This window comes from Hyperoodon ampullatus (genome assembly GCF_949752795.1).
Source record: "Hyperoodon ampullatus genome assembly, chromosome: X".
Classification (NCBI taxonomy): domain Eukaryota; kingdom Metazoa; phylum Chordata; class Mammalia; order Artiodactyla; family Ziphiidae; genus Hyperoodon; species Hyperoodon ampullatus.
In genome coordinates this window covers 115422334-115449590 of record NC_136913.1, presented here as the reverse complement: position 1 = coordinate 115449590, position 27257 = coordinate 115422334, and the positions used below count along the sequence as shown (strand labels likewise).

Below are 27257 nucleotides of genomic sequence, written 5' to 3'. Positions count from 1 at the left end.
GCATTTATCCTGTTGGATGTTCTCCAAGCTTTCTGGATCTGTGATTTGGTGTCTGATGTTAATTTGGAGAAATTCTCAGTCATTATTATTTCAAATATTTCTTCTGTTCCTTTCTTTCTTCTTCTGATAGTCCCATTATGCATGTTACACCTTTTGTAGTTGTCCCACAGTTGTTGGATAGTATATTCTGTTTTTGTCTTTGTTCTCTTTGCTTTTTGGTTTTTGAGCATTCTATTGACATATCCTCCAGCTTAGAGATTCCTCAGCTGTGTCCAGTCTACTAATAAGCCCATCAAAGGCATACTTCATTTATGTTAGTGTTTTTTGTCTTTAGCATTTCTTTGTGGTTCTTTCTTAGGATTTCTATCTCTCTGCTTACATTGCCAGTCTGTTCTTGCATGCTGTTTACTGTAGCCATTATTAATAAATCATAGTTGTTTTAAATTCCCAGTCTAAATTCCCACATCCCTTCCATGTCTGGTTTTGATGCTTGCTGTCTCTTCAATTTGTGCTTTTTGCCTTTTAGCATGCCTTGTAATTTTCTTCTTGATAGCTGGACCTGATGTACTGGTAGAAAGGAACTGCTATAAATAGGCCTGTAATGAGATGGTAGTAAGGTGTAGGGGTGGAGGAGGCATTCTACAGTCCTATATTTAGGTCTCGGTCTTTTAATGAGCCTCAGCCTCTGGACCATGAACCTCCCAACTCTTTCTCAGCCTTTTTTAATTCCACCTCCACTATTAGGTGGGACAGGATGATTAGAGTGGGCTGGAGTTGGTTATTTCCCTTCCCCAGGTGAGTTAGGCTCTGAAAATACTCTAGCAGGTTAGGCTTTGGTTAACTAGTTTCTCCTGAGGACAAGCCTTGTTGAGAAGAACAGAGTGCTCTGGTGTATTTCAAAATGGTTCCTTTTCTCCTCCCTGTGCTGGAAGCGTGAGGGAATTTTTCTCAGATATCTCCTCTGGGATTCTTTTACTCTGGGAATCTGGTCAAGCTCCTGAATGTAAAATTCACAGCATTGTGGAGATTTTAACTTTCAGAGTTGTCTTCGTTGAGCCTCCAGCAATTTGTCGATTACAGTTCGTTTTCCTACTCCAGCACTGGGTCCCAAGGCAGTTTCTGCTCCTGAGCCTCTGCTCTGGTAAGCCCTTACTCCCTGTATTTGTCTGACTGTGTCTCCAACCTTGTTGGCAGTGGTTTACCATCTCTCCCCTCTTATAGATCCAGGAAGAGTTGTTTTTCCATCGGTTTAGCTTCTTACTTGTTTTTAGGATGGAGTGGCAACTTCCAAGTTCCTTATATGTGGAACTGGAAACCCTGATAGTGCAAATTTTATCATTGGTTACAGTGTCAGTTGTTTTCTTTAAAGTAACCGGCTCACTTTGCTCCTTTCCAAGAAAATGCCTGCCAGATACTTACGTTTGATTAACAGTAGTTTGCTTGTCAGTCTTTCAGGTGAAAATAATGTTTCATGAAAAAAGTGTCTAGTTCATCTCATAACTCAGTCAGCCATGGGCTTTTCCTCTAGATGACCATCATACTGCAGTATGTAGCAGAAGTACTTTAGGCATACTTCCCATTTTCTCCCACATAATAATAAAAAGACGTGTCAAGGGTCAACATTTACTAAAATTTTTACTGTTTCTTCAAGTACATTCTTAAGTGAAACAGGCTTTTTTAAGAACTGGGAGTGCTTAGCAGAGAAAAATACAATGACTACTATTAGAGTTGGGTAACTCTAACCTGACTCACGCTAAGGTGCCAATAGTTTTACCTGCCGTATCTTTTGCACCGTCAGTGTAAACGTCCTCACATTTTTGAGGATAAATCATGAATTTCAACAACATTATTCAACCCTGAATATTTCAGCACTACTCATGTTTTTTCCCCCAAGCTCTCATATTATAGATCTTTTTCAATGATTACTTGGTACTGATACTGAATGGATACAAGCAAAACAGCAAGTCCAGCCTCATATCTATAGATTTGTCCATTTGAAAGGCAAAAACACAATTCTGCTGGGGAGATACTGACTCCATGTTTATGTTGTCAGCTAAATCTTTAATTTGGTGAGTTAGCCTCTTTTGCTGGAAGGTGGTGTGATTTCCTCTACAGTGTTTATTAGTTTCTCTGCTACTAGGTGTAGGTCTCCAGCGACTGTACTACAATGGCTTACCCTATACTATGTTTCAGTTGCTTTTCCATTTCTATTTTGAAAAACTGTAACAAATAATTTTGGCTTTTAAAGATCTCATAACATTACTTTTAAAGATTTAATTCCTTTTTCTTTAAACTCTGATTTTCAAGATGGCTCTACAAGTTAGCTCACACTACAATACTATTCTGAAATGTTCTGTTGAATCAGACCGTCAGATGAATTACTAGTGTCTGTAAGGCCAAAGGAATGAGCTTTTGTCATATTTTTGTTTCTTAGAGTTTAATCTATAATAATAACAGTTATAGTTAATCTTAAAACTTAGATTTTTTCAAAAAATGTTTAAATATTATTGCAAATAAGACTACAAGCTGTATGTACTTATGAGTAGCATAACATAGACACGAAACTTCAAGATTTTAAAATAATTTATTAAATGATAAAGAAGTTAGAAAAATTATAGTAGGCATAATCTAAGTGGCCAATGAGAGCACTAAGGACTGAGAATAAATTAACCTTTGAAAAATATATATATTCGTGCCCTTAAACTGCTATCTTAGAAAATTCTAGAATACACAAACACATATTCCAGAGCAAGGATGTCATTACACAACATGAAGCCTTTGGAAAATTACTCTATATATTTGTGAGGGAATAAGACTGAAAAGGGCAAATAAAGTCAGTATTTTTATGATAATAGGTTTGACTTCTAGGCCCTCCTGAGAGGATCTCAGAGAACTGCTGTTAGTAGGAATGAATTGGAAGAGGTCAAAACTGGAGCTTGAAAACAAAAAACAAAAAAACCTGGAGCTTGGGAGACCAATTAAGAGGATGTTGGGATGGCCTGTGTAGTGGTGGTTTTCCAACTGGAGTGTGCATCAGATCCCCTGGAGGGTTTATTTAAAACAGGTGGCCAGACCCTACTCCAAGCGCTTTTGATTCAACAGATTTAAGGTCGGGCCTCAAACTTTGCATTTGAAATGAGTTCCCAGGTGAGACTGATGCTGCTTGTTTTGGAGCCACACCTTTTTTTTTTTTTTTTGCGGTACACCGGCCTCTCACTGTTGTGGCCTCTCCCGTTGCGGAGCACAGGCTCCGGACGCGCAGGCTCAGCGGCCATGGCTCACGGGCCCAGCCGCTCCGCGGCATGTGGGATCTTCCCGGACCGGGGCAGAAACCCGTGTCCCCTGCATCGGCAGGCGGACCCTCAACCACTGCGCGACCAGGGAAGTCCTGGAGCCACACTTTGAGAACCACCGCCCTACGGCCCGGCTACTCACCTCAGACCTCGGCACAGATCTGCTGTGTATGAATCTAGATGGGTAAGATTGCCAGGTGATTTGTATACATATTAAAGTTTGAGAAGCACTGCTCTAAGAGTTAATGGTATCCTAAGCCTGATTATGGAGAAAAGTACAAAAGTTTAAAAGTTATTTAGGGAGAGGGAGAATTTACCAGAAACGCTTCAGTTTCTTCCAGTTTGTGCAACTGAGTAGGTGATGATTCGTTTTCACTGGGACAGGGAACACAAGCAGATGCGTACATTTGAAGGAGTGGTGTTTGAATTCAGTAATGAGTTTATTGACTACATGAAGATCTCTTTTAACCTCCACAGTATTTGTCATATGTGATTAAGCAATAATGTGCTGGGCTCCTGGTGCTGAGAAGGGATTGGTATTGCATGAAAAGCGTTAGGCACACATGCAGGGTTCTATTTTCTGCTCAGAATCCACTTGTGGCAGCTCTACATTAGTAAAATGCAAGTCTCATCCACAAAAGGATTTTTTAAAACCTTTCTCCCATCCCCACAGCATTCATTTCCATGGACACAAGCAAACAGGTAGAGGCACAGGGTAACTGGCAAAGATCACGTACCACCCATCAGTAACTAGAGCCCTGAAGAGCAGAAGGGGATATTCCAGGTGTCCCAGAGCAAGACAGATCAGACTGTGATGCATGAACAATGCGGGCAAACTCAATATGGCTCCCTTTCAGAGTGGGAACACAGTCTCACCAAATACTTGCACTGTTTTTCCAAAGTCCCCCTTTAAAAGAACTCCTCCAAATATTACTTATAGCTAGCTATGTACCTGACCAGCTGAGCCAGGACTCTAACACACAAAGTGGGCTGCAGAAGGTAAGCAGTTCCCTCTTACTGAATGAATGAGTCAGATTTCTATCTGGATGTGGGAGACATTACACTTTCATCCATTGTTTCATTTGATCCTCACACTTCTGCCAGGTACGGCAGGTGTTATTATCTCCAGTTTTCAGGTGAGGAAGCTGAGTTTGAAGGAGATTAAAAGACTTATCTAGAGTTATTGAAATGGTAAGAGGATGAGCTGGGACTGGAACCAAGGTCTCCTGACTCCAACTTGCCTGCTCTTTTCACTGTAGTATAGTGCTATAGTTCAATTTAACAGCAAATTGATCTGTAGGACATTAGTTCCTTTTTAAAAAAATTCCAGTTTATTGAAAAGAGCTGACTTGAATGGAATGTTCAAACAATGGCACCTGATTCCTTAAAATAGCTTGGTTCAGAATGCATTACAGATTATTAGTGAACTTTTATTTTAATGGTCAAGCAATTAATGATGAGTCACAGCAAATCTCTGGGGGGATAAAATGCTTACATTGTTACCAGATCTGTTCATTATCCTCTGTGCTCTATATCCAGATCAATCAATAGTTAATTAATAATAATGTGCTTACTGAAGTACAAGGTTATAAATTAATTTAATGCTCATATGCATATTTTCTGGAGGATAAATGAGTGGAAACTGCCTGCCATGCCCATCTCATTGTACGAAAACGTATGTAATTATTACAAGCATATAATAAGAATGGTTTGCCCAGCCAAATGTTTGTACATTTCTGTTAATCAGTATTCATTTGAGCTACTTCCATGCAGTTTGTGGAAGCAGTGCAATCAGTTGAGTAGTGTGGCAGATTTAAATCAGTAATAAAAGCCCTGGGGAAATTAACAAGACAAAACATTAACCACAGACTAAGCATTAACATATATTAGCATTTTTATTATACCTGTAGAATTGTTAAATGGGCACCGTTGCTACTATTTAAAAGTTTATGTTGTATATCACATAATTTCAATGTATATTTTGTTTTAAAACTTTTAAGATTTAATTAAGTGAAATTGAACAATGATACAATAGAAAATTTAACAGAATGAACTGAAGTTCATTATTTTATTTTAACTGGAAATGTATGGCATTCCCACCCTACACTACCCGCAACCCCAAGATACCCTAAAACAAATGCCACAGGTAATATTCCTCCAGAGTGGACTGCAGGGTCAGAATTGATATTTAAATTGCACAACCATTGAGGAAATTTTATTTTTATTTTTTTAAGTAAATTAATATTTCTGAAGTAGCATGATTTCAAGTTTTCAAATGCACTTAAAGCTTTACCAGAACTTTTAAAATCATATATATTTTTAAAAATAAGACGTAAGATACAAACATATCTGTTTTATCTATTAAGTATTTTTACAGGAGAATATCATGATAGATTATGTTTAAATCTCTTGTTTTAAAACTTTATTTTTTAACATCTTTATTGGAGTATAATTGCTTTACAATGTTGTGTTAGTTTCTACTGCATAACAAAGTGAATCAGCTATATGCACACGTATATCCCCATATCCCCCCCTCTCTTGCCACTCCCTTCCACCCTCCCTATCCCACCGCTCTAGGTGGTCACAAAGCACCGAACTCATCTGCCTGTGCTATGCGGCTGCTTCCCACTAGCTATCTGTTTTACATTTGATAGTGTATATATGTCCATGCCACTCTCTCACTTCATCTCAGCTTACCCTTCCCCCTCCCCGCATCCTCAAGTCCATTCTCTACGTCTGTGTCTTTATTCCCATCCTGCCCCTAGGTTCATCAGAACCATTTCTTTTTTTTTTTAGATTCCATATATATATGTTCACATACGGTATTTGTTATTCTCTTGCTGACTGACTTCACTCTGTATGAAAGACTCTAGGTCCATCCACCTCACTACAAATAACTCAATTTCGTTTCTTTTTATGGCTGAGGAATATTCCATTGTATATATGTGCCACATCTTCTTTATCCATTCATCTGTTGATGCACACTTAGGTTGCTTCTATGTCCTGACTATTGTAAATAGTGCTGCAATGAACATTGTGGTACATGACTCTTTTTGAATTATGGTTTTCTCAGGGTATATGCCTAGTAGTGGGATTGCTGGGTCGTATGGTAGTTCTATTTTTAGTTTTTTAAGGAACCTCCATACTGTTCTCCATAGTGGCTGTATCAATTTACATTCCCACCAACAGTGCAAGAGGGTTCTCTTTTTTCCACACTCTCTCCAGCATTTATTGTTTGGAGATTTTTTGATGATGGCCATTCTAACCCGTGTGAGGTGATACCTAATGTAGTTTTGATTTGCATTTCTCTTATGATTAGTGATGTGGGAATCCTTTCATGTGTTTGTTGGCAATCTGTATATCTTCTTTGGAGAAATGTCTATTTAGGTCTTCTGCCCATTTTTGGATTGGGTTGTTTGTCTTTTTGATATTGAGCTGCTTGTATAATTTGGAGATTAACCCTTTGTCAGTTGCTTCATTTGCAAATATTTTCTCCCATTCTGAGGGTTGTCTTTTGGTCTTGTTTATGGTTTCTTTTGCTGTGCAAAAGCTTTTAAGTTTCATTAGGTCCCATTTGTTTATTTTTGTTTTTATTTCTATTTCTCTAGGAGGTGGGTCAAAAAGGATCTTGCTGTGATTTATGTCATAGAGTGTTCTTACTATGTTTTCCTCTAAGAGTTTTAGTGTCTGGCCTTATACTTAGGTGTTTAATCCATTTTGAGCTTATTTTTGTGTATGGTGTTAGGGAGTGTTCTAATTTCATTCTTTTACATGTAGCTGTCCAGTTTTCCCAGCACCACTTATAGATGAGGCTGTCTTTTCCCCATTGTATATTCTTGCCTCCTTTATGAAAAATAATGTGACCATATATATGTGTGGGTTTATCTCTGGGCTTTCTATCCTGTTCCATTGATCTGTATTTCTGTTTTTGTGCCAGTATCATACTGTCTTGATTACTGTAGCTTTGTAGTATTGTCTGATGTCTGGGAGCCTGATTCCTCCAGTCCGTTTTTCTTTGTCAAGATTACTTTGGCTATTCGGGGTCTTTTGTGTTTCCATACAAATTGTGAAATTTTTTGTTCTAGTTCTGTGAAAAATGCCATTGGTGTGGTGGCTTGATAGGAATTGCACTGAATCTGTAGATTGCTGTGGGTAGTAGAGTCATTTTCACAATGTTGATCCTTCCAATCCAAGAACATGGTATATCTCTCCATCTGTTTGTATCATCTTTAATTTCTTTCATCAGTGTCTTATAGTTTTTGGTACACAGGTCTTTTGTCTCCTTAGGTAGCTGTATTCCTAGGTGTTTTATTCTTTTTGTTGCAATGGTTAATGGGAGTGTTTCCTTAATTTCTCTTTCAGATTGTTCACCATTAGTGTATAGGAATGTGAGAGATTTCTGTACATTAATTTTGTTTCCTGGTACTTTACCAAATTCATTGATTAGCTCCAGTAGTTTTCTGGTAGCATCTTTAGGATTCACTATATATAGAATCATGTCATCTGCAGACAGTGACAGCTTTACTTGCTCTTTTCCGATCTGGATTCCTTTTATTTCTTTTTCGTCTCTGGTTGCTGGGGATAAAACTTCCAAAACTATGTTGAATAAGAGTGGTGAGAGTGGGCAACCTTGTCTTGTTCCTGATCTTAGAGCAAATGGTTTCAGTTTTTCACCATTGAGAATGATGTTGGCTGTGGTTTTGTCATATATGGCCTTTATTATGTTGAGATAAGTTCTCTCTTTGCCTAGTTTCTGGAGGGTTTTTTTTTATCATAAATGGGTGTTGAATATTGTCGAAAGCTTTTTCTGCATTTATTGAGATGATCATATGGTTTTTCTCCTTTAATTTTTTAATATGGTTTATCATGTTGATTGATTTGCGTATACTGAAGAATCCTTGGATTCCTGGGATAAACCCCACTTGGTCATGGTGTACCATCCTCTTAATGTGCTGTTGGATTCTGGTTGCTAGTATTTTGTTGAGGAATTTTGTATCTGTGTTCATCAGTGATATTGGCCTGTAGTTTTCTTTCTTTGTGACATCTTTGTCTGGTTTTGGTATCAGGGTGATGGTGGCCTCGTAGAATGAGTTTGGGAGTGTTCCTCCCTCTGCTATATTTTGGAAGAGTTTGAGAAGGGTAGGTGTTACCTCTTCTCTAATTGTTTGATAGAAATCACCTGTGAAGCCATCTGTCCTGGGCTTTTGTTTGTTGGAAGATTTTTAATCACAGTCTCAATTTCAGTGTTTGTGATTGGTCTGTTTATATTTTCTATTTCTTCCTGCTTCTGTCTAGGAAGTTTGTGCTGTTCTAAGAATGTGTCCATTTCTTCAAGGTTGTCCATTTTATTGGCATATAGCTGCTTGTAGTAATCTCTCATGATCCTTTGTTTTTCTGCAGTGTCAGTTGTTACTTCTCCTTCATTTCTAATTCTATTGATTTGAGTCTTCTCCCTTTTTTTCTTGAAGAGTCTGGCTAATGGTTTATCAATTTTGTTTATCTTCTCAAAGAACCAGCTTTTAGTTTTATTGATCTTTGCTATTGTTTTCTTTGTTTCTATTTCATTTATTTCTGATCTGATCTTTATGATTTCTTTCCTTCTGCTAACTTTGGGGTTATTTTGTTCTTCTTTCTCTAATTGCCTTAGGTGTAAGGTTAGGTTGTTTATTTGAGATGTTTCTTGTTTCTTAAGATAGGTTGTATTGCTATAAACTTCCCTCTTAGAACTGCTTCTGCTGCATCCTGTAGGTTTTGGGTCATCGTGTTTTCATTGTCAGTTGTTTCTAGGTATTTTTTTTATTTCTTCTTTGATTTCTTCAGTGATCTCTTGGTTACTAAGTAGTGTATATTTTAGCCTCCATGTGTTTATGTTTTTTACAGATTTTTTTTTCTTGTAATTGATATCTAGTCTCATAACATTGTGGTCGGAAAAGATACTTGATACGGTTTCAGTTTTCTTAAATTCACCAAGGCTTGATTTGTGACCCCAGGATATGATCCATCCTGGAGAATGTTCCATGAGCACTTGAGAAGAAAGTGTATTCTGTTGTTTTTGGATGAAATATCCTATAAATATCAATTAAGTCCATCTTGTGTAATGTGTCATTTAAAGTTTGTGTTTCCTTATTTATTTTGATTTTGGATGATCTGTCCATTGGTGAAAGTGGGGTGTTAAAATCCCCTACTGTGATTGTGTTACTGTCGATTTCCCCTTCTATGGGTGTTAGTATTTGTCTTATGTATTGAGGTGCTCCTATGTTGGGTGCATAAATATTTACAATTGTTATATCTTCTTGGATTGATCCCTTGATCATTATGTAGTGTCCTTCTTTGTCTCTTGTAATAGTCTTTGTTTTAAAGTCTATTTTATCTGTTATGAGAATTGCTACCCCAGCTTTCTTTTGATTTACATTTGCATGGAATATCTTTTTCCATCCCCTCACTTTCAGTCTGTATGTGTCCCTAGGTCTGAAGTGGTCTCTTGTAGGCAGCATGTATAAAGGTCTCGTTTCTGTATCCGTTCAGCCAGTCTCTCTCTTTTGGTGGGAGCATTGAATCCATTTACATTTAAGGTAATTAATGATATGTATGTTCCTCTTACCATTTTCTTAATTGTTTTGGATTTGTTATTGTAGGCGTTTACCTTGTCTTCTGTTTCCTGCCTAGAGAAGTTCCTTTAGCATTTGTTGTAAAGCTGGTTTGGTGGTGCTGAATTCTCTGAGCTTTTGCCTGTCTGTAAAGTTTTAAATTTTTCCGTCAAATCAGATAGAGATCCTTGTGGGTAGAGTAATCTTGGTTGTAGGTTTTTTCCTTTCATCACTTTAAATATTTCCTGCCACTCCCTTCTGGTTTGCAGAATTTCTGCTGCAAGATCAGCTGTTAACCTTATGGGGATTCCCTTGTATGTTATGTGTTGTTTTTCCCTTGCTGCTTTTAATATTTTTTGTGTGTGTTTAATTTTTGATAGTTTGATTAATATGTGTCTTGGCGTATTTCTCCTTGGATTTATCCTGTATGGGACTCTCTGTGCTTCCTGGACTTGATTGACTATTTCCTTTCCCATATTAGGGAAGTTTTCAACTATAATCTCTTCAAATATTTTCTCAGTCCCTTTCTTTTTCCCTTCTTCTTCTGGGACCCCTATAATTCGAATGTTGGTGTGTTTAATGTTGTCCCAGAGGTCTCTGAGACTGTCCTCAATTGTTTTCATTCTTTTTTCTTTATTCTGCCCTGTGGTAGTTATTTCCACTATTTTATCTTCCAGGTCACTTATCCGTTCTTCTGCGTCAGTTATTCTTCTATTGATTCCTTCTAGAGAATTTTTAAGTTCATTTACTGTGTTGTTCTTCATTTTTTGTTTGCTCTTTAGTTCTTCTAGGTCCTTGTTAAATGTTTCTTGTATTTTCTCCATTCTATTTCCAGGATTTTGGATCATCTTTACTATCATTATTCTGAATTATTTTTCAGGGAGACTGCCTATTTCATCTTCATTTGTTTGGGCTGGTGGGTTTTTATCTTGGTCCTTCATCTGCTGCGTATTTCTGTCTTCTCATTTTTCTAAACTTACTGTGTTTGGGGTCTCCTTTTCACAGGCTGCAGGTTCGTAGTTCCCGTTGTTTTTGGTGTGTTTCCCCAGTGGCTAAGGTTGTTTCAGTGGGTTGTGTAGGCTTCCTGGTGGAGGGGACTGGTGCCTGTGTTCTGCTGGATGAGGCTGGATCTTGTCTTTCTGGTGGGCAGGACTGAGTCCAGTGGTGTGTTTTGGGGTGTCTGTGAACTTAGTATGATGTTAAGCAACCTCTCTGCTAATGGGTGGGGTTGTGCTCCTGTCTTGCTAGTTGTTTGGCATGGGGTGTCCAGCACTGGAGCTTACCAGTCATTGAGTGGAGCTGGGTCTTAGTGTTGAGACAGAGATCTCTGGGAGAGCCCTCACCGATTGATATTATGTGGGGCCAGGAGGTCTCTGGTGGGCCAGTGTGCTGAACTCGGCTCTCCCACCTCAGAGGCTGAGGCCTGACACCTGGCCGGAGCACCAAGACCCTTTCTGCCTCATGGTCAGGTACGTGGGGAGTTTCTTGCTTTATGGGAAGTCTGAGGTCTTTTGCCAACGTTCAGTAGGCGTTCTATAGGAGTTGTTCCACATGTAGATGTATTTGTGTGGAGGATGGTGATCTCCATGTCTTACTCCTCCGCCATCTTGAAGGTCCTTCCTTACTCTTGTGTGTCATAGTCCAGAGGAAGATGGTACGACAGTAGATGTCATTATGGTGTTTCAGTTACCCTCTGCTGAGCCAAGGGCAGTGAGAAAGAGGAAAATCCATAGCATTCTACCATCATCCAGTTGTGCAATCCTTAATAATCCTGTGTCTCTCTCTTCTTTTAGAGCACACCCACAGTGTCTCTGGCAAAGTCCACTAGGGTCCCCGGGAAAAATAAGATGGAGTCTAGGTGATAAGGTCTACATTCTTTCATGCTTAGTCTAGTTTCACTTGTCTATAGAAGCCAGAAGTTTTATTTTTAATTCTTCAGGGTTCTGATGAATCCATTGGGGATCAAAAACTAAATTTATGCCAGTTATATAGCAACAGTTTTCAGAAAAGCACTCCTTGGTACCACAGTCACCAGCTGGATTCTAGCAGAATAGTTATTGTATAATTAAATAAAACTGAAAAGGTCCTCTAGAGGTCCTCAAGTCTTGGTGGCCTCAGGTACAGCTCTTGAGAGGGAACGAGTTGTACTGCTCCCTGAGTACAATTCAGTGCGACCTCCATCTTCTCTGTCAAAAGCTGTCAGATTTCTGAGGGCAGACTGGTGTGTCCCTGGGTCTTCTCCTGCCACAGACTTAGTGATGGGAACTTTTCTCTTTCCACTTCTGCTTCCTCCTCTCCTTCCTCCTCTTCTTCCCCGTCCCTCCTGCTCTTCCTTCTGTTATGGGCCATATAAGTTAGAACACACAGACTCACATACACACACACACCCCTCTTATCCACTTCTTGAGAAGGAGAATGTAAAGTCATACATCTGATATTTTTTGTTGTTGTTGCGATATGCGGGCCTCTCACTGTTGTGGCCTCTCCCGTTGCGGAGCACAGGCTCCAGACGTGCAGGCTCAGAGGCCATGGCTCACGGGCCCAGCCTCTCCGTGGCACGTGGGATCCTCCCGGACCGGGGCACGAACCCATGTCCCCTGCATCAGCAGGTGGACTCTCAACCACTGCGCCACCAGGGAAGCCCCTGTACATCTGATTTTTAAATTGAGAGCAGAGTAGATCTTTTAGGGCTAGTTAAGAGTAGGAGAGAGTCAGAGATACTCTTTAATGTAGTTGCACCACCCCCCCATTTTCTAATCTTTTTGGCTCTTATAGCTAAAAGCTTAAACCCGTTTTGTTTTTGTAGTCATAGGATCAACCTGGAATCTCCTTTTAGGGGGAAACTATAGAGAGTATACTCAGGCCAGACATCAGATGAGCCCTGGGGTAAATTGTAGAAATTACAGAAGATTTTGTAGCCAATCCAAGAATCTGACTTCAGGAAGCTGGCTCCAGGGGTATCCTGCAGGCAGCAGCCTGGGCCTACTTGAGGACCATCTTTCCCACAGCACACAGAAGTTGACATCCAGTGCTTTAGTATGGTTATGAAATCACTCTTGCCTGGCGGGTCAAAGAGTTTACATCATTTCACAAGCAATACTGCCTGAAACTTAGGTTAAAATTGGATGCCAGTTTTCTGTTTATCTTTAATAACTGGCCCTTCTTTGAAGTACAGTTTTACAGTCTTCATAATCATTATCTTTCTCCAATTATGGATGGGATGTCCACAGGACTGTAGAACTGGGCCACACCCAATACTGGGAGCCCCAGAGTCTACCCTCTTGACAGAAATCCATAGCATAGGGGGAAAAAGTTAAAAGAAAAACATAGGTTTTAAAGTCAGACAGGTCTGGGTTCGAGCCCCAGCTCTGCCCTTTCCTAGCCATTTGACTTTGTTTCAGTTCCTTAACCTCTGTGAGCCTCTTTCCTTATCTCTAAAATGAGGTCAATAATACCTGCACTGTATGCCTCAGAGGGTTGTTGTAGGACTCACTGGATAGAATGGAGAATGGATATAGAAGTTTTCTGTGAAGCATTAGCCTGGAATGAGGTATTGGTGTTGATGAGAAGCTTACAGTATAGGCTCACTTTCTCTGCTCAGCCATCCTCGGGGAAAGATCAAGTCTGAGTTTTTGTCACCTGAGAGTTCCTAGAACCAACAATGAATAGGGTTCCGAGGATGAAAGTAACCAGTGGAGTATCTTGACATGTCAGTTATGGGGTGCATGCGTGAATTGCATCAAATCCAAATGCTTGGCATGATTTCAGAATCTTTGGTAACATACTCTACTTGCAAAGTAATTCCTCCCTCCCTTTTTCAAAGGAGCCCAGAATAAAATATGGCACTTCAAATACCATATCTTCCGGCACTTCAAATACCATATCTTCCTCTTCTGTTTGAGACTAGCGTGGAGTGAAACTGTGGGAGCAGGTCAAAAGGAAGTCCTTCTGTGAGTGAGAGGTAGAAGTGGGGTTGTAGGCTGCACTTCGTGATGTCCGGTCTACCAGGCTCTTACTTACGAATACCTTGCTGGGCCCAGCAGTGTATTTTCCTCATGTATGTATAAAGCCAGTGCTTCTGGACCCTGCTTAGAGAAGAATGGTGCTAGGGTTACTAGAATGAATTGCTGGCCTGGATATGGTCAGAGGCCCTGCCTTCTTATAACACTTCAAGGTCTTATAACATTTCAGAGCACTGTTGCTTTCCTTGCCACAGGTTCTGGCACATATATAAAGGTACCATTAGGAATCACAGTTCACGGAAAACAAAAAGGTTTTATATTCCAGGTCTATTGATAGAGACACCTTTCTGTCCAATAAATTCAGTCCAACTAACTAAATTTAAAGATAGTGGTATCCTTGACTAGGTACATTAGTCCATGAAAGGAAATTGGATTGCATTTTTTATTTAAGAGCCTAAAACTCCTGGGCAGGATACTGATTTCTCAATTGCCGCTTGGGGGGCTAGCTTCTTTAGCAAGTACAGTTGTAGAATAAGACCCAGGTCTCCCAGCATAGCCTGATGTTTCCCAAGTATAAAGCTGAAAGGACCTCTTTAATGTTAATACCCCACCTCTTTGTAAATTATGTTTTCTTTTTGTGTCCACTTCTCAAAATAAGCTCGTAATATTCACCTACGGCTCACACAGTGTGGAGGTAAAAGATGTGGAGAGAAGGGCCCAAAGCGGGTGTCTACATTTGAGAAATACTTTGTATATGAGAAGAATTTGCTTCATGGTAGATTTGTGGAAGAAAATACAGGCTTTCTGATAAGACCTGGCAGATTTCAGATGGGGATGTTGGCAGGATACCATTGTTTGCCCCTTATCCCACACAGAGCCTTGGGAAGTCGGCTTGATAATGCCACATTGAGTGGCTTGGGAAGAAGGGTCAGACTGCAGGCTGGCTACATTCTCACTTGTTCTTAACCTTCCTACTTTTGCCTCAGTTGCAGCCCTTTCCAATAGATTGGGAGGGGCTAAAACCTTTCAAGTCTTGCTGGGTTCCAGTTAGTATTCACTGATACAAGGGGCGGTCTTTCAATGGGGAGGGAGATTTCACAGCTATGGGTTGCAAGTAGGCAAGTTACTGTGAAAGATTTTGATTTTGGTGCTGGATTTGGAACAGGTGTGTCAATCAAGAGAATGTGTCCTGTGCTCCCCACCGTGCTGATGAAGAATACTTTGATCCTGGTGAAATAGACTCTCATATTGATGTATGTTCCCAGAGTCACAAATAGATATTTATGGAAGGAAAAATCAAGGTTTTGTTCCATGAACGCTCACCTGCAGTTTAACAAAGAAACACATATGTGTCTATGGACATAATTTTATGATGTACAGGCTACCCTCAGTTATTTGTAGCTGCATTATGTGCTTTGGAAGTGATTGGAAGTTAACTCCGCAGCACAGCCGGGCAGTCCCCTACCTAAAGTACCCTACTGGACTGCTACCAAGTAGGGCAAATTCAGCGATTGCAGATTCTTCATTTGAAGTTCATATTAGCCCAAGTCAAATAGCGTTACATAAACACATCTGAAAAATTCAGTATCATACATTCCAAAACCAAATGGAATATTTTAAAGTGTCTGCAACCTTTGTTTCATTCCCATTAAGATAAACTATTCAGAAGTAGTCTGAATATCATACTATAGCTGCTGTCTTTCATAAAAGATGATGCTACTGCTGATTCTAGATTTTTTTCTAATTCAAAACTTTATTTATATATGGATAACTTTCCAAAGCTATACAAACCAAGTGCCATTTATGCTTTTATAAAGAGATACATAACTTAGAGAATATTTCAGGGCTATCTTCAGGAATCCAAAAGCTGGGATTACAACTCAGAGCCCATGGCCTATCAGTGGAATGGTGTGCCAGATTGGGCACGAGGATTTTCCTTCAGTTCACTTCAATTAATTTGTCTTTACTAAGGGCCTAAGTGTACAAAATCCAGTGTGAATTCCATGGAGGTACAGAAGTGACAAAGATATAACTTGTTTTCACAAGGTATTTCTAGTATTTTTCCTAAAGTATATACAATGTACATTTTCACCTTGGCTATGTTGGCTATGTTTTTGAGAACTGAGAATTCTTTTTTTCCCCCCAAAATGTAGAGTGTAAGCAACTGAAAATAAAGCATTATCTTCTCAGAAGGTGATATTGCATTAGCTTTGAAGTCAGACAAATGGGTTCAAAGTCAGACAGTGAATCCACTGCCTATTTGTCTTAGGCAAGTCACTTAACTCCTCTGAGCCTCAATTTCCTCAGCTATAAAATGGGGCTGTCTGAATCTGATTATGAATTGAAAAGCCCTTTGCCTTAGTAAAATAACACACAAAGAAATGCAACATAGTGTCTGGCACAAGGGAGACATATGTTAATATTCATACTTATTTATACAGAAGTTCATTCAGGCTTTTGACCAAAAGTGAAAAAAATAGCAAATCTACAAGTAATTTAACCAAATCAATCATTTAGAATTGAGAAAAGTAAGAAAGCTGATGCCATTGTTATCGTTACTACATGAGTATAAAAAAGCTAAGCTTTAAATTATAATGCTGTACACCTGAAACTTATATCATTAAAAAAGAGCTAACAAAATAGAAGAATCAGGAGCACTTTGTGCGCAGGAGGTCGCTCTTCTATTAACAGACTCCTCTACACATCTCTCACACACCCCTCACTTCCTTCACCAGACTTTCCTAAACTTGGCAGTTCCCATTTGTGAACTTCATAGGGATAAATATCAAGTGCCATTGAAAGGTATCAGTAGCATAAATCCTGTGTGGAGTGTCCTCTCAAATGTGTGCTTCACTATAGAGAAAAAGCATTTTCATCTTAGGAAGTCTCTGAATAGACTGTGCTCAGAGTGCCCCCTACCACAGTCTTCAACCTTCTTTTCCACAGATGGTTCTTTGCCCTAAAAGCATTATCACCTTTTTTGACTCCAGTAATAGCTTCGTTCTGCTCTTTAAAAAGAAATTGGGGAAGAAATTGAAGTGCGTTTCAGAATTTGTTTCTACTATCATGTCTGCGAAAGTATCATATAATTATATTGCATTTCTTTTTTCAGATTGGCAAGTTATGTGCCCATTCTCAACAACGTCAGTATAGATCTGCTTATTATCCTGAAGATTTGTTTATTGACAAGAAGGTATTAAAAGTTGCTCATGTAGAACATGAAGAAACCTTATCCAGCCGAAGAAGGTAAGAGATTTTTTTTTCTTTACTTCAGCATACAATTAGCAATTGTGTTTTAAGGTCAAAAACCATTGGAGGGAAGCTTCTTAAATACATGTTATTTAGTTCTTCTGAGTAGAGTGTTTGATTAATTAAATCTATCATCTGTTAATGTTAAAGAAAAAAGATATTGTATTATATCCAAGCCATATTTAAATGTAAATTTACCATATGTAAATATCCAGTACAGCAACACAGGGTGGAATAGACTTCTCTATTCAGGATCTTTATTGATTAAACAAAACCTTTTCTGTTTATGATCTGGTCTCACAATTCCCTGGCTTGGTTTGTGCCTTTCCACAAACAGTGAGTCAGTGGTGAGTTCACCAAAGAGAAACTGGCAAGACACTCATGTGTATACACACACACTTCACACTCTACACACTCTTTAAAAAGATTTTTTTTTATTTTATATTGGAGTATAGTTGATTAACATGATGTGTTAGTTACTGCAGTACAGCAAAGTGATTCAGTTATACCCATACAGGTATCCATTCTTTTTCAAATTCTTTTCCCATTTAGGTTATTAAAGAATATTGAGCCGAGTTCCCTGTGCTTTACAGTAGGTCCTTGTTAGTTATCTATTTAAAATAAAGTAGTACCCACTCTTTTAAGAATGATAAAATGAAGGATTTGGTTTCTGTTCCTTAAGACAGCAGTCAAGGGACCAAACTAAAGTTTGTTGCTTATTCTCTTCATTCCTCCTCCCCCATCCAGATTCCCTCCTTCCCTATTCTAGTTTCATGGTTACAAATAAGGGGTGAAAATTGGATTGGGAAGCTCAACACAAATCTGGGAGAATTGATTTCCCCAAAAGGACTGCACAGGTAGCCAACCCTGCCCGTGGCTTAAGAATGCTAGACATGAGTTCTGCCTCATGATGACTTTGAGAGGATTGGGAGAGATTGGCCTAGAGATGGAAAAAGTAATAGTCTCATATTTGGGCTAAATTATTCCTTTCATGTCCATTTACCACAGGAGATTTTGAAACGGTAACTTAGGCATATATGACACAGTTTAGAGTGAGAGAGGGCAGTAAGGGCACTTGGGAGATAGTCCTCCAAAGAAGCATTTCAGGAAGTAACATTTTCTTTTGGTGACTTCCAACCTAATAAATTTCTAGTTTCCCTGTAGCAGCAGTTTTGAAGTGTGATTTGAGAACTCAGGGAGTCCCAGAAAAACCCTTTCAGAGGGTCTGTAAGATCCTCCTTTTACTAACTACATATCTATGTGAAGCTGGCTTTTATTCATACACTTCAACCAAAATAAAATATGGCAACACATTAAATGCAGAAGCCAATGGGGGAATTTAGCTAACTCCTATTAAGACAGGCAGTAAAGATATTTTGCAAAAATGCAGAAACATTACCGCTTTTCTCACTTTTTTCATAAAAATGTAATTTATGCTAACATATAAAGACTTATTACTGTTAGTTTAAAATTAATAATAAATTAAAAAATATTTTTCCTGAGTTTTAATTTCTAAAACAGTAGATATCAATAAATATATGTCATGTAAACAAAAGCTCTTTGGGGTCCTTAATAATTTTTAAGAACCCTTTGGAAAAGAAAAAAAAGAAAGAAAGAAAGAAAGAAAAGGGACTTCCCTGGCGGCCCAGTGATTAAGAATCCACGCTTCCGCTATAGGGGGCGTGGGTTCCATCCCTGGTCAGGGAACTAAGATCCTACATGCCGAATGGTACAGCCGGGGGTGGGGGGGACCCTTTGGGTTATGTTGGTTATCTAGTGCTATATAACAAGTTACTACAAAACATAGTTAGTTAAAACAGCAAACATTTATTATCTCACAGTTTCTGTCAGGAATTTGGGAGTGGCTTAGCTGGGTGGTCCTCAGTCTCAAAGAAATTTTGGCCAAGGTGTTACCTAGAGCTGCAGTCCACTGAGTGTTGACTGAGGCTGGAGGGTCCACTTTAATGGTGGCTCATTTACACATGGAGCAAGTTAGTGCTGGTTGTTTGTTTGAAGGAGGCCTCAGTTTCTCACCACACAGACCTTTCTGAGTGTCCTCAGAGCATGGCTGCTGGCTTCTCCAAAATAAGTGAGCCAGGGAAGAAAGCAAGGAGAAAGCTGAGATGTCTTTCACGACCTAGTGTTTGAAGTGACATACTGTCACTTCTGACATATTCGATTTGCTAGAAGCAAGTCACCAGTTCTAGTCCACATTCAAGGGGAGGGAAATTAAGCTCCACCTCTTGAAAGGAGCAGTATCAAAGAGTGTGTCGACTTTTTAATTTATTTACTTATTTATTTTTATTTATTTATTTATATTTTGGCTGTGCCACACGGCACGTGGGATCTTAGTTCCCCAAACAAGGATCGAACCTGGGCCCCTTGCAGTAGAAGCACAGAGTCTTAACCAGTGGACTGCCGCGGAAGTCCCTGGACATATTTAAAACCACCACAGGGGTCCTGGCGCCAAAATACTCTGAGAACCATTTCCATATACCATAGGGGTTCTTTGGGAAATTTTTTGTCTTTCTGGGAAGACAAAATTAGGCCATTTCTCCAGGCCCTCTTTAGCCCCTGTCTGTCCTTTGTCCATTGCTCTCCATTGCTTTCACTCTTTGCCCAAACCACCTGAGGAATTAACCTCACTTATTGACCTTTAACTAGTGGAAACCTCTTGCATATTGCACTGAAGTGAGGAATTTATATAATATTATAGATTAATTATTTATAAAATATAAAATAAAATAGAAATTATAAGTAATATAATGTTTGTTTTATATATTATTATATTTATATTACAGTTATAGTATAATATTAATAAAATATTATATATATATAGCATTATTATATATATATTATATATATTATATACATATTATATATTGTTCAATTCAGCAGAAATTTGGGAAACACCTATTATGTGCCATAATGTATACTGTGCACTGGAAATCAAGACACAGTCTCTGCTCTCCAAATCAGTCTAATGTGGAAATAGACTTAAATAGCGATCATTTCAAAACAGTTTTGTAAGTGCAAAGAGGCAGCCTACAGGGAAGGAGAGAACCTCTGCCCAGGTATAGTGGAGGCTTCATTGAGGATGTGGTATATTAATTTGTAACAGAATCACATGCAACGCTTTTTCAAAATAAACACAGTATTCCAGTCGCATTTTGAGATCACCCTGTCAACCTAGACACATTGATAAGTAAATAGGATGTTCGTTTATTAAGGTCCTGCTGCCATGGCTTCTATCTTGGGCTCTATGGGACCTATTCCCTTTCGCCTTACCAGGGAGGGCTCTATGGATGTTGATTCCTCCAGGGAAAGAAAAAATCGGTAAATGAGTTTTTGGCTAAGCACCCAGATTTGACACTTTGTTTAGATTGGTTTTTGAATGTGTTGCTAACCCCCAAAGAAAAGAAAGGATAGTAAGAAAAATTGCAAAAGCCCGTAGACTTAAGTAAGTGGTAGTCAGGCAGGGCTCCTTTGGGTGTTGGGAACATGAGCCCACCCCATGGTATTTCTCATCTTTTTTGCACACTGAAGCAAAACTTAGATGGAGCCCTTCCTTCTGAATTCTCTGGCAGAATAAGAAAATAAAACAACAGGAGAGTGTCTGATTTCATTTAACTCTGTCAAATAGCATTGTAACCCCTCTTAGGGAGAGTGGAGAATAGGGGATTAAGATGATCTCTTGCTAAATGCACTGCACCCTGCAATCTGATGTGGCAGGGTGTTAGAACCTCTGTACATTTCTCAGTATGTTCTGCACAGGATTTCACACTGTCCAAAAAAAATACGTACCTCCAGCATCCCTCGCACCCATGCTCCAGCTCCATCCTCTGTGGTTAAGAATATGATAATTAGAAAGGAACCCTATTGTAGCATTCAGTCTGTGGAGGTTGTGAGCAAGCTGTCTGAATTTGATTATGAGTTGAAAAGCCCCGTTGCCTTATTAAAATAAAAACACACAAAGAAACGCAGGATTCCTTTGGTAGCATTCAGAAGTCATCTGTTTGTTTTGTCTGCCCCCAACTGGGTAGTCTGCAACACACAACTAATCTTAGAAATAGCTTAGTTCAATTTAAAGGCGATTTGATTCTCAACTGGTGGCCTAAGTATGGGACTCAGCATTCCTTTCGGATACAAATATAGAAAATATCTGTCATCAGATTTAAAACAGTGAGTGTAGGACAAGATGCATAAGTAGTACAATCAGAATAAAAGAAATGACATTTTCACAGGCCTTTCCAACTCTAATATTTTCAGCTCCTCTCAGATGTCAGGCTTTCCCTCCTTTGCCCTATTGAATGTCTCTTTCACCACTTCCCCTATGATAATGTGTACCCTGTCATTTGCATATCGCCCATGAAGTTTGGTATTTTATGACATGAGCAATATCTTTCCCTTTTCCAAACACAAAATCTGTAGTTGAATATAGTCCATTCAGCATCTACACACCAAGCTTCTGGCCCAGATGCTAACCTGTGAGAAAGTCACACAGTCCCTCCACCCTTGTGAGAGTACATCTACGTATTTCCAGCCTTCCCTGTCCTGCACTCCCCCTCCTCCCTTTCCTCTCTGACTTGGTCTAAAGGGGCAGTGGATTAGGTGACACTAGTAAATGACCTAGAAAGAAAAGAACAAAAGCTGATCTCAGCTCCCTGGTCCAGAATCAATGCTTACTCCCGCTCCCTCTCAGACGGCTGCCTTCCACCCTCTGAACAAAACAAAGTATGTCCTGAGTGAATCGACGAGTTTCAGGTCTGGTGCAAGTCATTCTGCCCTAAATAGGACTCTACCTCTTTCAACTTTTGTGAACACCATCTATGCTGGTGTAAGGATTAGGCTCTGAGGACTAGGAGAAGCTCCTAACGTAGTTAGGGAGACAGACACACAAATCATTTTGATGCATTGAGGGGTGAGTGCCAGAACAGAGCTGTGTACAGAAGAGTGGCCGCGTCATAGATGGGAAGGTTAGCAGCTCTCCTGCGAAAAGGTAACTCTTGAGCTGGGCCTTGAAGGAAGAGTAGAAATTCAACAGATGGAGGAGGGAAAAGAGGGTATTCCAGGCAAAGGGAACAGTATGAGAAAAAGTGTGGGCTAGTCTCTGGAATGTAGAAAATTATAGCTTGGGGTCAGGCCATGAAAGGTTCTCTGCAGCAGAAATAAGTGTGATTCTGCATCATTCTAATGATAAATAGTTTATGGGCTTTTCTGTGTTTTTTTTTTAAATAATGAGCTCATATTATTTTATATTAAGAAAAATAAGATCCTTAATGATAAAGGAGAAAAGTTCAGGATCTGCAGCTGGGGATGAAAGGCTGCTTTTTACTTGCAGTGGTTTCCAATTAGTGCTGCTTTGATGCTTGCCCAAGCAAATCATTGCAAGAAAGCAAAGGGAATCCCCTCGGCCACAACCCAAGAAGGGGACGCTTCTCTTGAGGATGGTGGGAGCCCCCCAGGGAAGATCACGGGCGCCTAGCTGCAGTATTTCAAAATGGCTCGTGCATGCAAAGGGGCCCTGTCCTTTAGTTCCACATTTAACACATTGAAGAGACTCTTTTTCCTGAGTAGACTGCTGTGAGCAAGCATTGGGTTTGTCCCAAGTGAGAGCCGTAGGGTTCACTGTTTATATGTCAAATGGTATGTTTGGCATGTATGATTAGAATAAAGTGGAATTCGAATCAAAGAGCATTCCCTTCAATCAAATTGTTTTCCCATCCCGGGCAACTAATTGTCCAAACTTTTATCCTTTTTTTTCCCAGAGACAATTCAGTTGAGCAGACTGCCTTAGTTCATGGGTGGAGATTCTTTTGTTGTCTGTCATGGGTTACTAGCACAAAGAAAAGAAATCTGGACTGAGTCATACATGGGTAATTAATATGTCACTTAATTTAGTTTCAGGTATCTTTCTTCAAAGAGATAAATAGAAATATATGCAACTCACCTCCTTTTAAAATTATAAGCAGGGAGATAGAAAGCTTTATTTAAGAAAAGGTAAAAATAAAATACACTTAATTCCCATGCCAGAACAAGTTTAGGAAGGAGTGACGAAGAAGAGAAGAAATAAGACAGGCGCAGTAAACCCAGTAGGCAGTAAACTACTCCTGTCACACTCTGCTGCTTTCAGGGCTGTGATGTCAGAGGACGTTATTACCTGTTGTCGCCCTCTTTTGAAAAGCTCATTAACTCTCCAACAGTTTAGAAAGTCTTCTACCCTGAAAAATAGTATGTCTGGCTTTCCTTTCAAAAATCAAAGTTTCTTTGGAAACCAAAATTTGTTTTCTCACAGTATTTAGAAGCTTTTGCATGAAGGAATGGCCTGCACCGTAACACTGTATTTGGGGAGTCTTGGCCAGTTTGCTAAATGTGCTGGAGCCCTGCTCTTTGTTCTCAGTGAAGTGGCTACTGCCTCATCCCACAGGTCCTGGGAATTACTTGAAAACCAGCATTTATTTCATTATTTTGATGTTCTTTTCTAATCAAATCTACCTGGGATTCTAGGTGGGTTCTAATGGGAATAATATACACTGAGAACCAAAAAGAACTCGGTGAACAAGCCTATCAAGAAGAATAGGTTTTAGAGAAATAAACATAAAACTTCACTGGAGAGGAAAGTCTAGAAAGGAAATATATCCAAATATTAAGTGTGATTATCTGGCTGGTAGCACTATAAATAAGGTTTTTTTCCCCCTTCTACTTTTCTATATTTTATAAATTTTCAATAGTGACCATATATTTCTTTTATGATGAGAAAAAAGCAGACTTCATTTTATAAGATGAAGGAAGAAATAGATTTTTAACACTGTTTGCAGCTCTTGCAGTGCTGAAGTTGTGGCCCTTATAAATTTCTTTTCTCACCCTTCACCCGGGCCGTTGTTTCATGTCCATCCAAAGCTGGCTCTTTCCGAGCTCTCCTGATCGTCTCTTTCCACTATTCCAAGGAGTATCTCTTTGTAGACAAAGCCTCTCTTTCTCTGAGACATATTTCACCTCTTCTCTACCCTTTTTTGGAGGTAAATCTCAATAACAGCTTTATTGAGATATAATCCACACGCCATACAATTCATCCATTTAAAGTATATAATTCAGCCGTTTTTATTATATTCACAGAGTTGTGCAACCATCACCACAGTCAATTTTAGAACATCTTCATCACCTCAAGAAGAAATCCCATACCTTTTAGCAATCATTCCCCAACCGTCATCCCCCCAGCCCAAAGCAACCACTAATCTACTTTATGCCTCTCTAAATTTGCCTATTCTGGACATTTCACATAAATGGAATCATATAATATGTGATCCTTCATGATTGGTTTCTTTCACTTAGCATAATGTTTTCAAGGTTCACCCATGTTGTAGCATGCAGGAATACTTTTTTTAAGACAGAATAATATTCCATTGTATAGAATATGTGTTTGTTTACCTATCTGTCTTGTTCCGCCTTTTGGCTATTGTTAATAGTACTGCTATGAGCATGCGTGTACATGTACTTATTTGAGTACTCGCTTTTAATTATTTTGGCTATATACCTAGTAGTGGAATTGCTGGGTCATGTGGTAACTCTATGCTTAACTTTGTGAAGAACCACCAAACTATTTTCCACAGTGGTTGTGCTGTTTTACATTCCCACCAGCAATGTGTGGGAGTTCCAATTTCTCCCCACCCTTCCCAGCACTTGTTGTCTTTTTTATTATAGTCATCTTGAAGTGGTATCTTACTGTGGTTTTGATTTGCCTTCCCCTGATGATTAACCTACCTTTTTAAACTCGACTTCATCTTAGCTTGGTCTTCCACATTTGATACTCAATTTCAGATTCTTAGACACAAATCCTTGTGAAGGCCACCACCACTTTCCTACCAGGCAAAGACCATCTAAACTGCTATACCAGATTAGTCCAGTGATTTACCCAGCCCAATAGCTAGCTAATTTTTGAAAAAGAATAACAGGAAAAATATTTAGGGAGAAAACTTGGTTGTACTCTTTAATACCCACCTTACAAGATGAAGTATTGTTTATCTTGCGCATGTAAAGTTATCTGGAACTTGAAAACAACTTAATTCTCTTGCATACATAAATTTATCTGGAATATAATATATATTTCATATATATACTATATTTATATTCTACAGGCTCATAATAATGGAAATAAATTGCCAAATGGCTAACACTGTGGAGGTATTACTCTGGGCCAGGTACTATGCTAAACACTTTACATGCATTGTCTCATTTAATCATTCCAGCAACCTATCACTTGCTTCATTTTACAGATAAAGAAACTAAGCCTCAGAGAAGTTTAGAATCTGTCTAGTAAGGTTTCACTGCTAAATAAGTGAGAGAGTAACTGGCATTTGAAACTTACGTGGGTCAGACTCCAAAAGCAGTGCTCTTAGCTCCTACTCCTAATGGGTTTTAAGGGGCTGTTCTGAGAATCCAGCCATCACTATATCATAGTTCCTAAATGAAGCTGTGTTCTAAATTCAAAATAACTAATTCAGAAGCAAGTTTTAAAAACACTCTCTCTCCCTAGGTCCATCCTGTATGTAGTATGGAGGTATTGAGTACTCTGTGAAGCAGGATGGTCTTTTATTTCCCCAAGTTACCTTGTTCAAGTTTCAGAGAGATCCCCGAGTTCTAGAATTTGATGACCTAGACATTATTCACAGTCTTTGTGGCTTTCTTAGACTTTTATTTTGACCCTACCAAGTAATATTCCTTCATACTAAAGTTGGAGGTCTTAGGTTTATCTCAGCCCTTTGGCCCCTCGACACTTAGATAGACCCTCTCTGCATCTTCTCCAGTTTGTCAATGATCTTTATGATCAGCCAAGAAAAAAACTGCAAGAGTTGGGAGGCTGGAAGAAGTTCAGAGTGTTCTGTTTGTTTGTTTGATTTAACTTCTAGGGAGGTCAAATTGGAAGGCTTTGCTATGAGATTCAATTTTTCTTGCTATGTGCTATGTTAGCGGGAGAGAGTTTGAAGGTAGGAGGAGGCCTAAGGGAAACTCTTTCATTAAAGGGAGGGCCATCACTTCCCATAGACTAATGGCTGTATTCCATTTCCTCATGGAATGAGGGGAATTACTCAGCCTTTAGTCTTTCAGTTTCCACTCTTGGGAACCATATTATTACCTTGTAAAACAGAGCATCTCCCCTATTAGCATTAACTGAACCCATCTTTTTCCTCTGTGAGAAACTATAGTGTTGACTTTTATCTTCAGAGCCCTATATTGAGCCTCTTCACTTTGGAGATTGATGGAGCTCAGCAACCAGCAGTAGACTGTGAGGGTTTGAGCACAGCAGGAAGTAACTGCTGGGGTATCAGGAGTTATATATGTCTCAATAACCCTTCTCGAGTTGTTCTGTACATCACCCTGGCTTTACTGTGACTCGAGCCTTTGTGAAGAGGCTGAGTGTCGTAAGCGCACTCTCTCTCTCTCTCTCTAAATTATTAGTTGAAATGAATTGTTTTATGGTAATAAAATGGAAAATGGCATTAAATGCAAGACAAAATTTCCACCAGTCTTCCTCTTTTGGCCAGATCTGAGAACAACCCCCAGAAGGCATTTCTGGGCTTCTCTAGAGGCCTATGTATCAGGTCAGTCCATTGTTAGCCAGGAGACAGTATTGCATAATTCCTCCACTGCCAGTAAATTCCCTGGTGAGAGTCTCTAAAAACTTAGTGAAGACTTAAGATAGACTTGAATATATATGAAGTACTCTTTAACTTCCTTTCTACAAGGAATATTGCTTTAGAAAATAAAGAGTATTTTATTTTGGTTTGTTTACTACTGGACATCTATTGCATAGATATTTTAATATTTCTTAATAAGCATAAATACTTCTTTCCAGTCTATAGTGTCTTATTTTGTATGTCCATGTACATCTGAAAGAAGATAATAGGCCAAAAGTTTTGCTGGGTATTTATGGGTGTGTGTTTATACATATTTGCATATATAATACGTTCGCTTGGTGTGTGTGTGTCTCTCTCTCTCTCTCTCTCTCTCTCACACACACACACACACACACACACTCATAACATGAAAGCCAGAGCAAATATATAATAAAATATACTAGGACCCCTCCCACCCCCATAGGAACCACAATATATAAACAAAGAACAAAGAAACTTTCCTCCTTTAGCAAATGTGAGTTTCTCTGATGA

The 27257-nt window shown here is 39.2% G+C and overlaps 1 protein-coding gene across 3 annotated transcripts in view; it reads left to right on the top strand.

The window, feature by feature from the left end:
- Window positions 1-27257, top strand: part of GPC3 (glypican 3) — a gene marked incomplete at its 5' end in the record, with an annotated part of 437280 nt that overhangs the window by 259611 nt on the left and 150412 nt on the right. For all 3 annotated transcript variants that reach the window (XM_079727248.1, XM_079727247.1, XM_079727246.1), the window contains one exon: window positions 16955-17088. In XM_079727248.1, the coding sequence (XP_079583374.1) occupies window positions 16955-17088 (134 nt within the window). The remainder of the gene's footprint in view (window positions 1-16954; window positions 17089-27257) is intronic.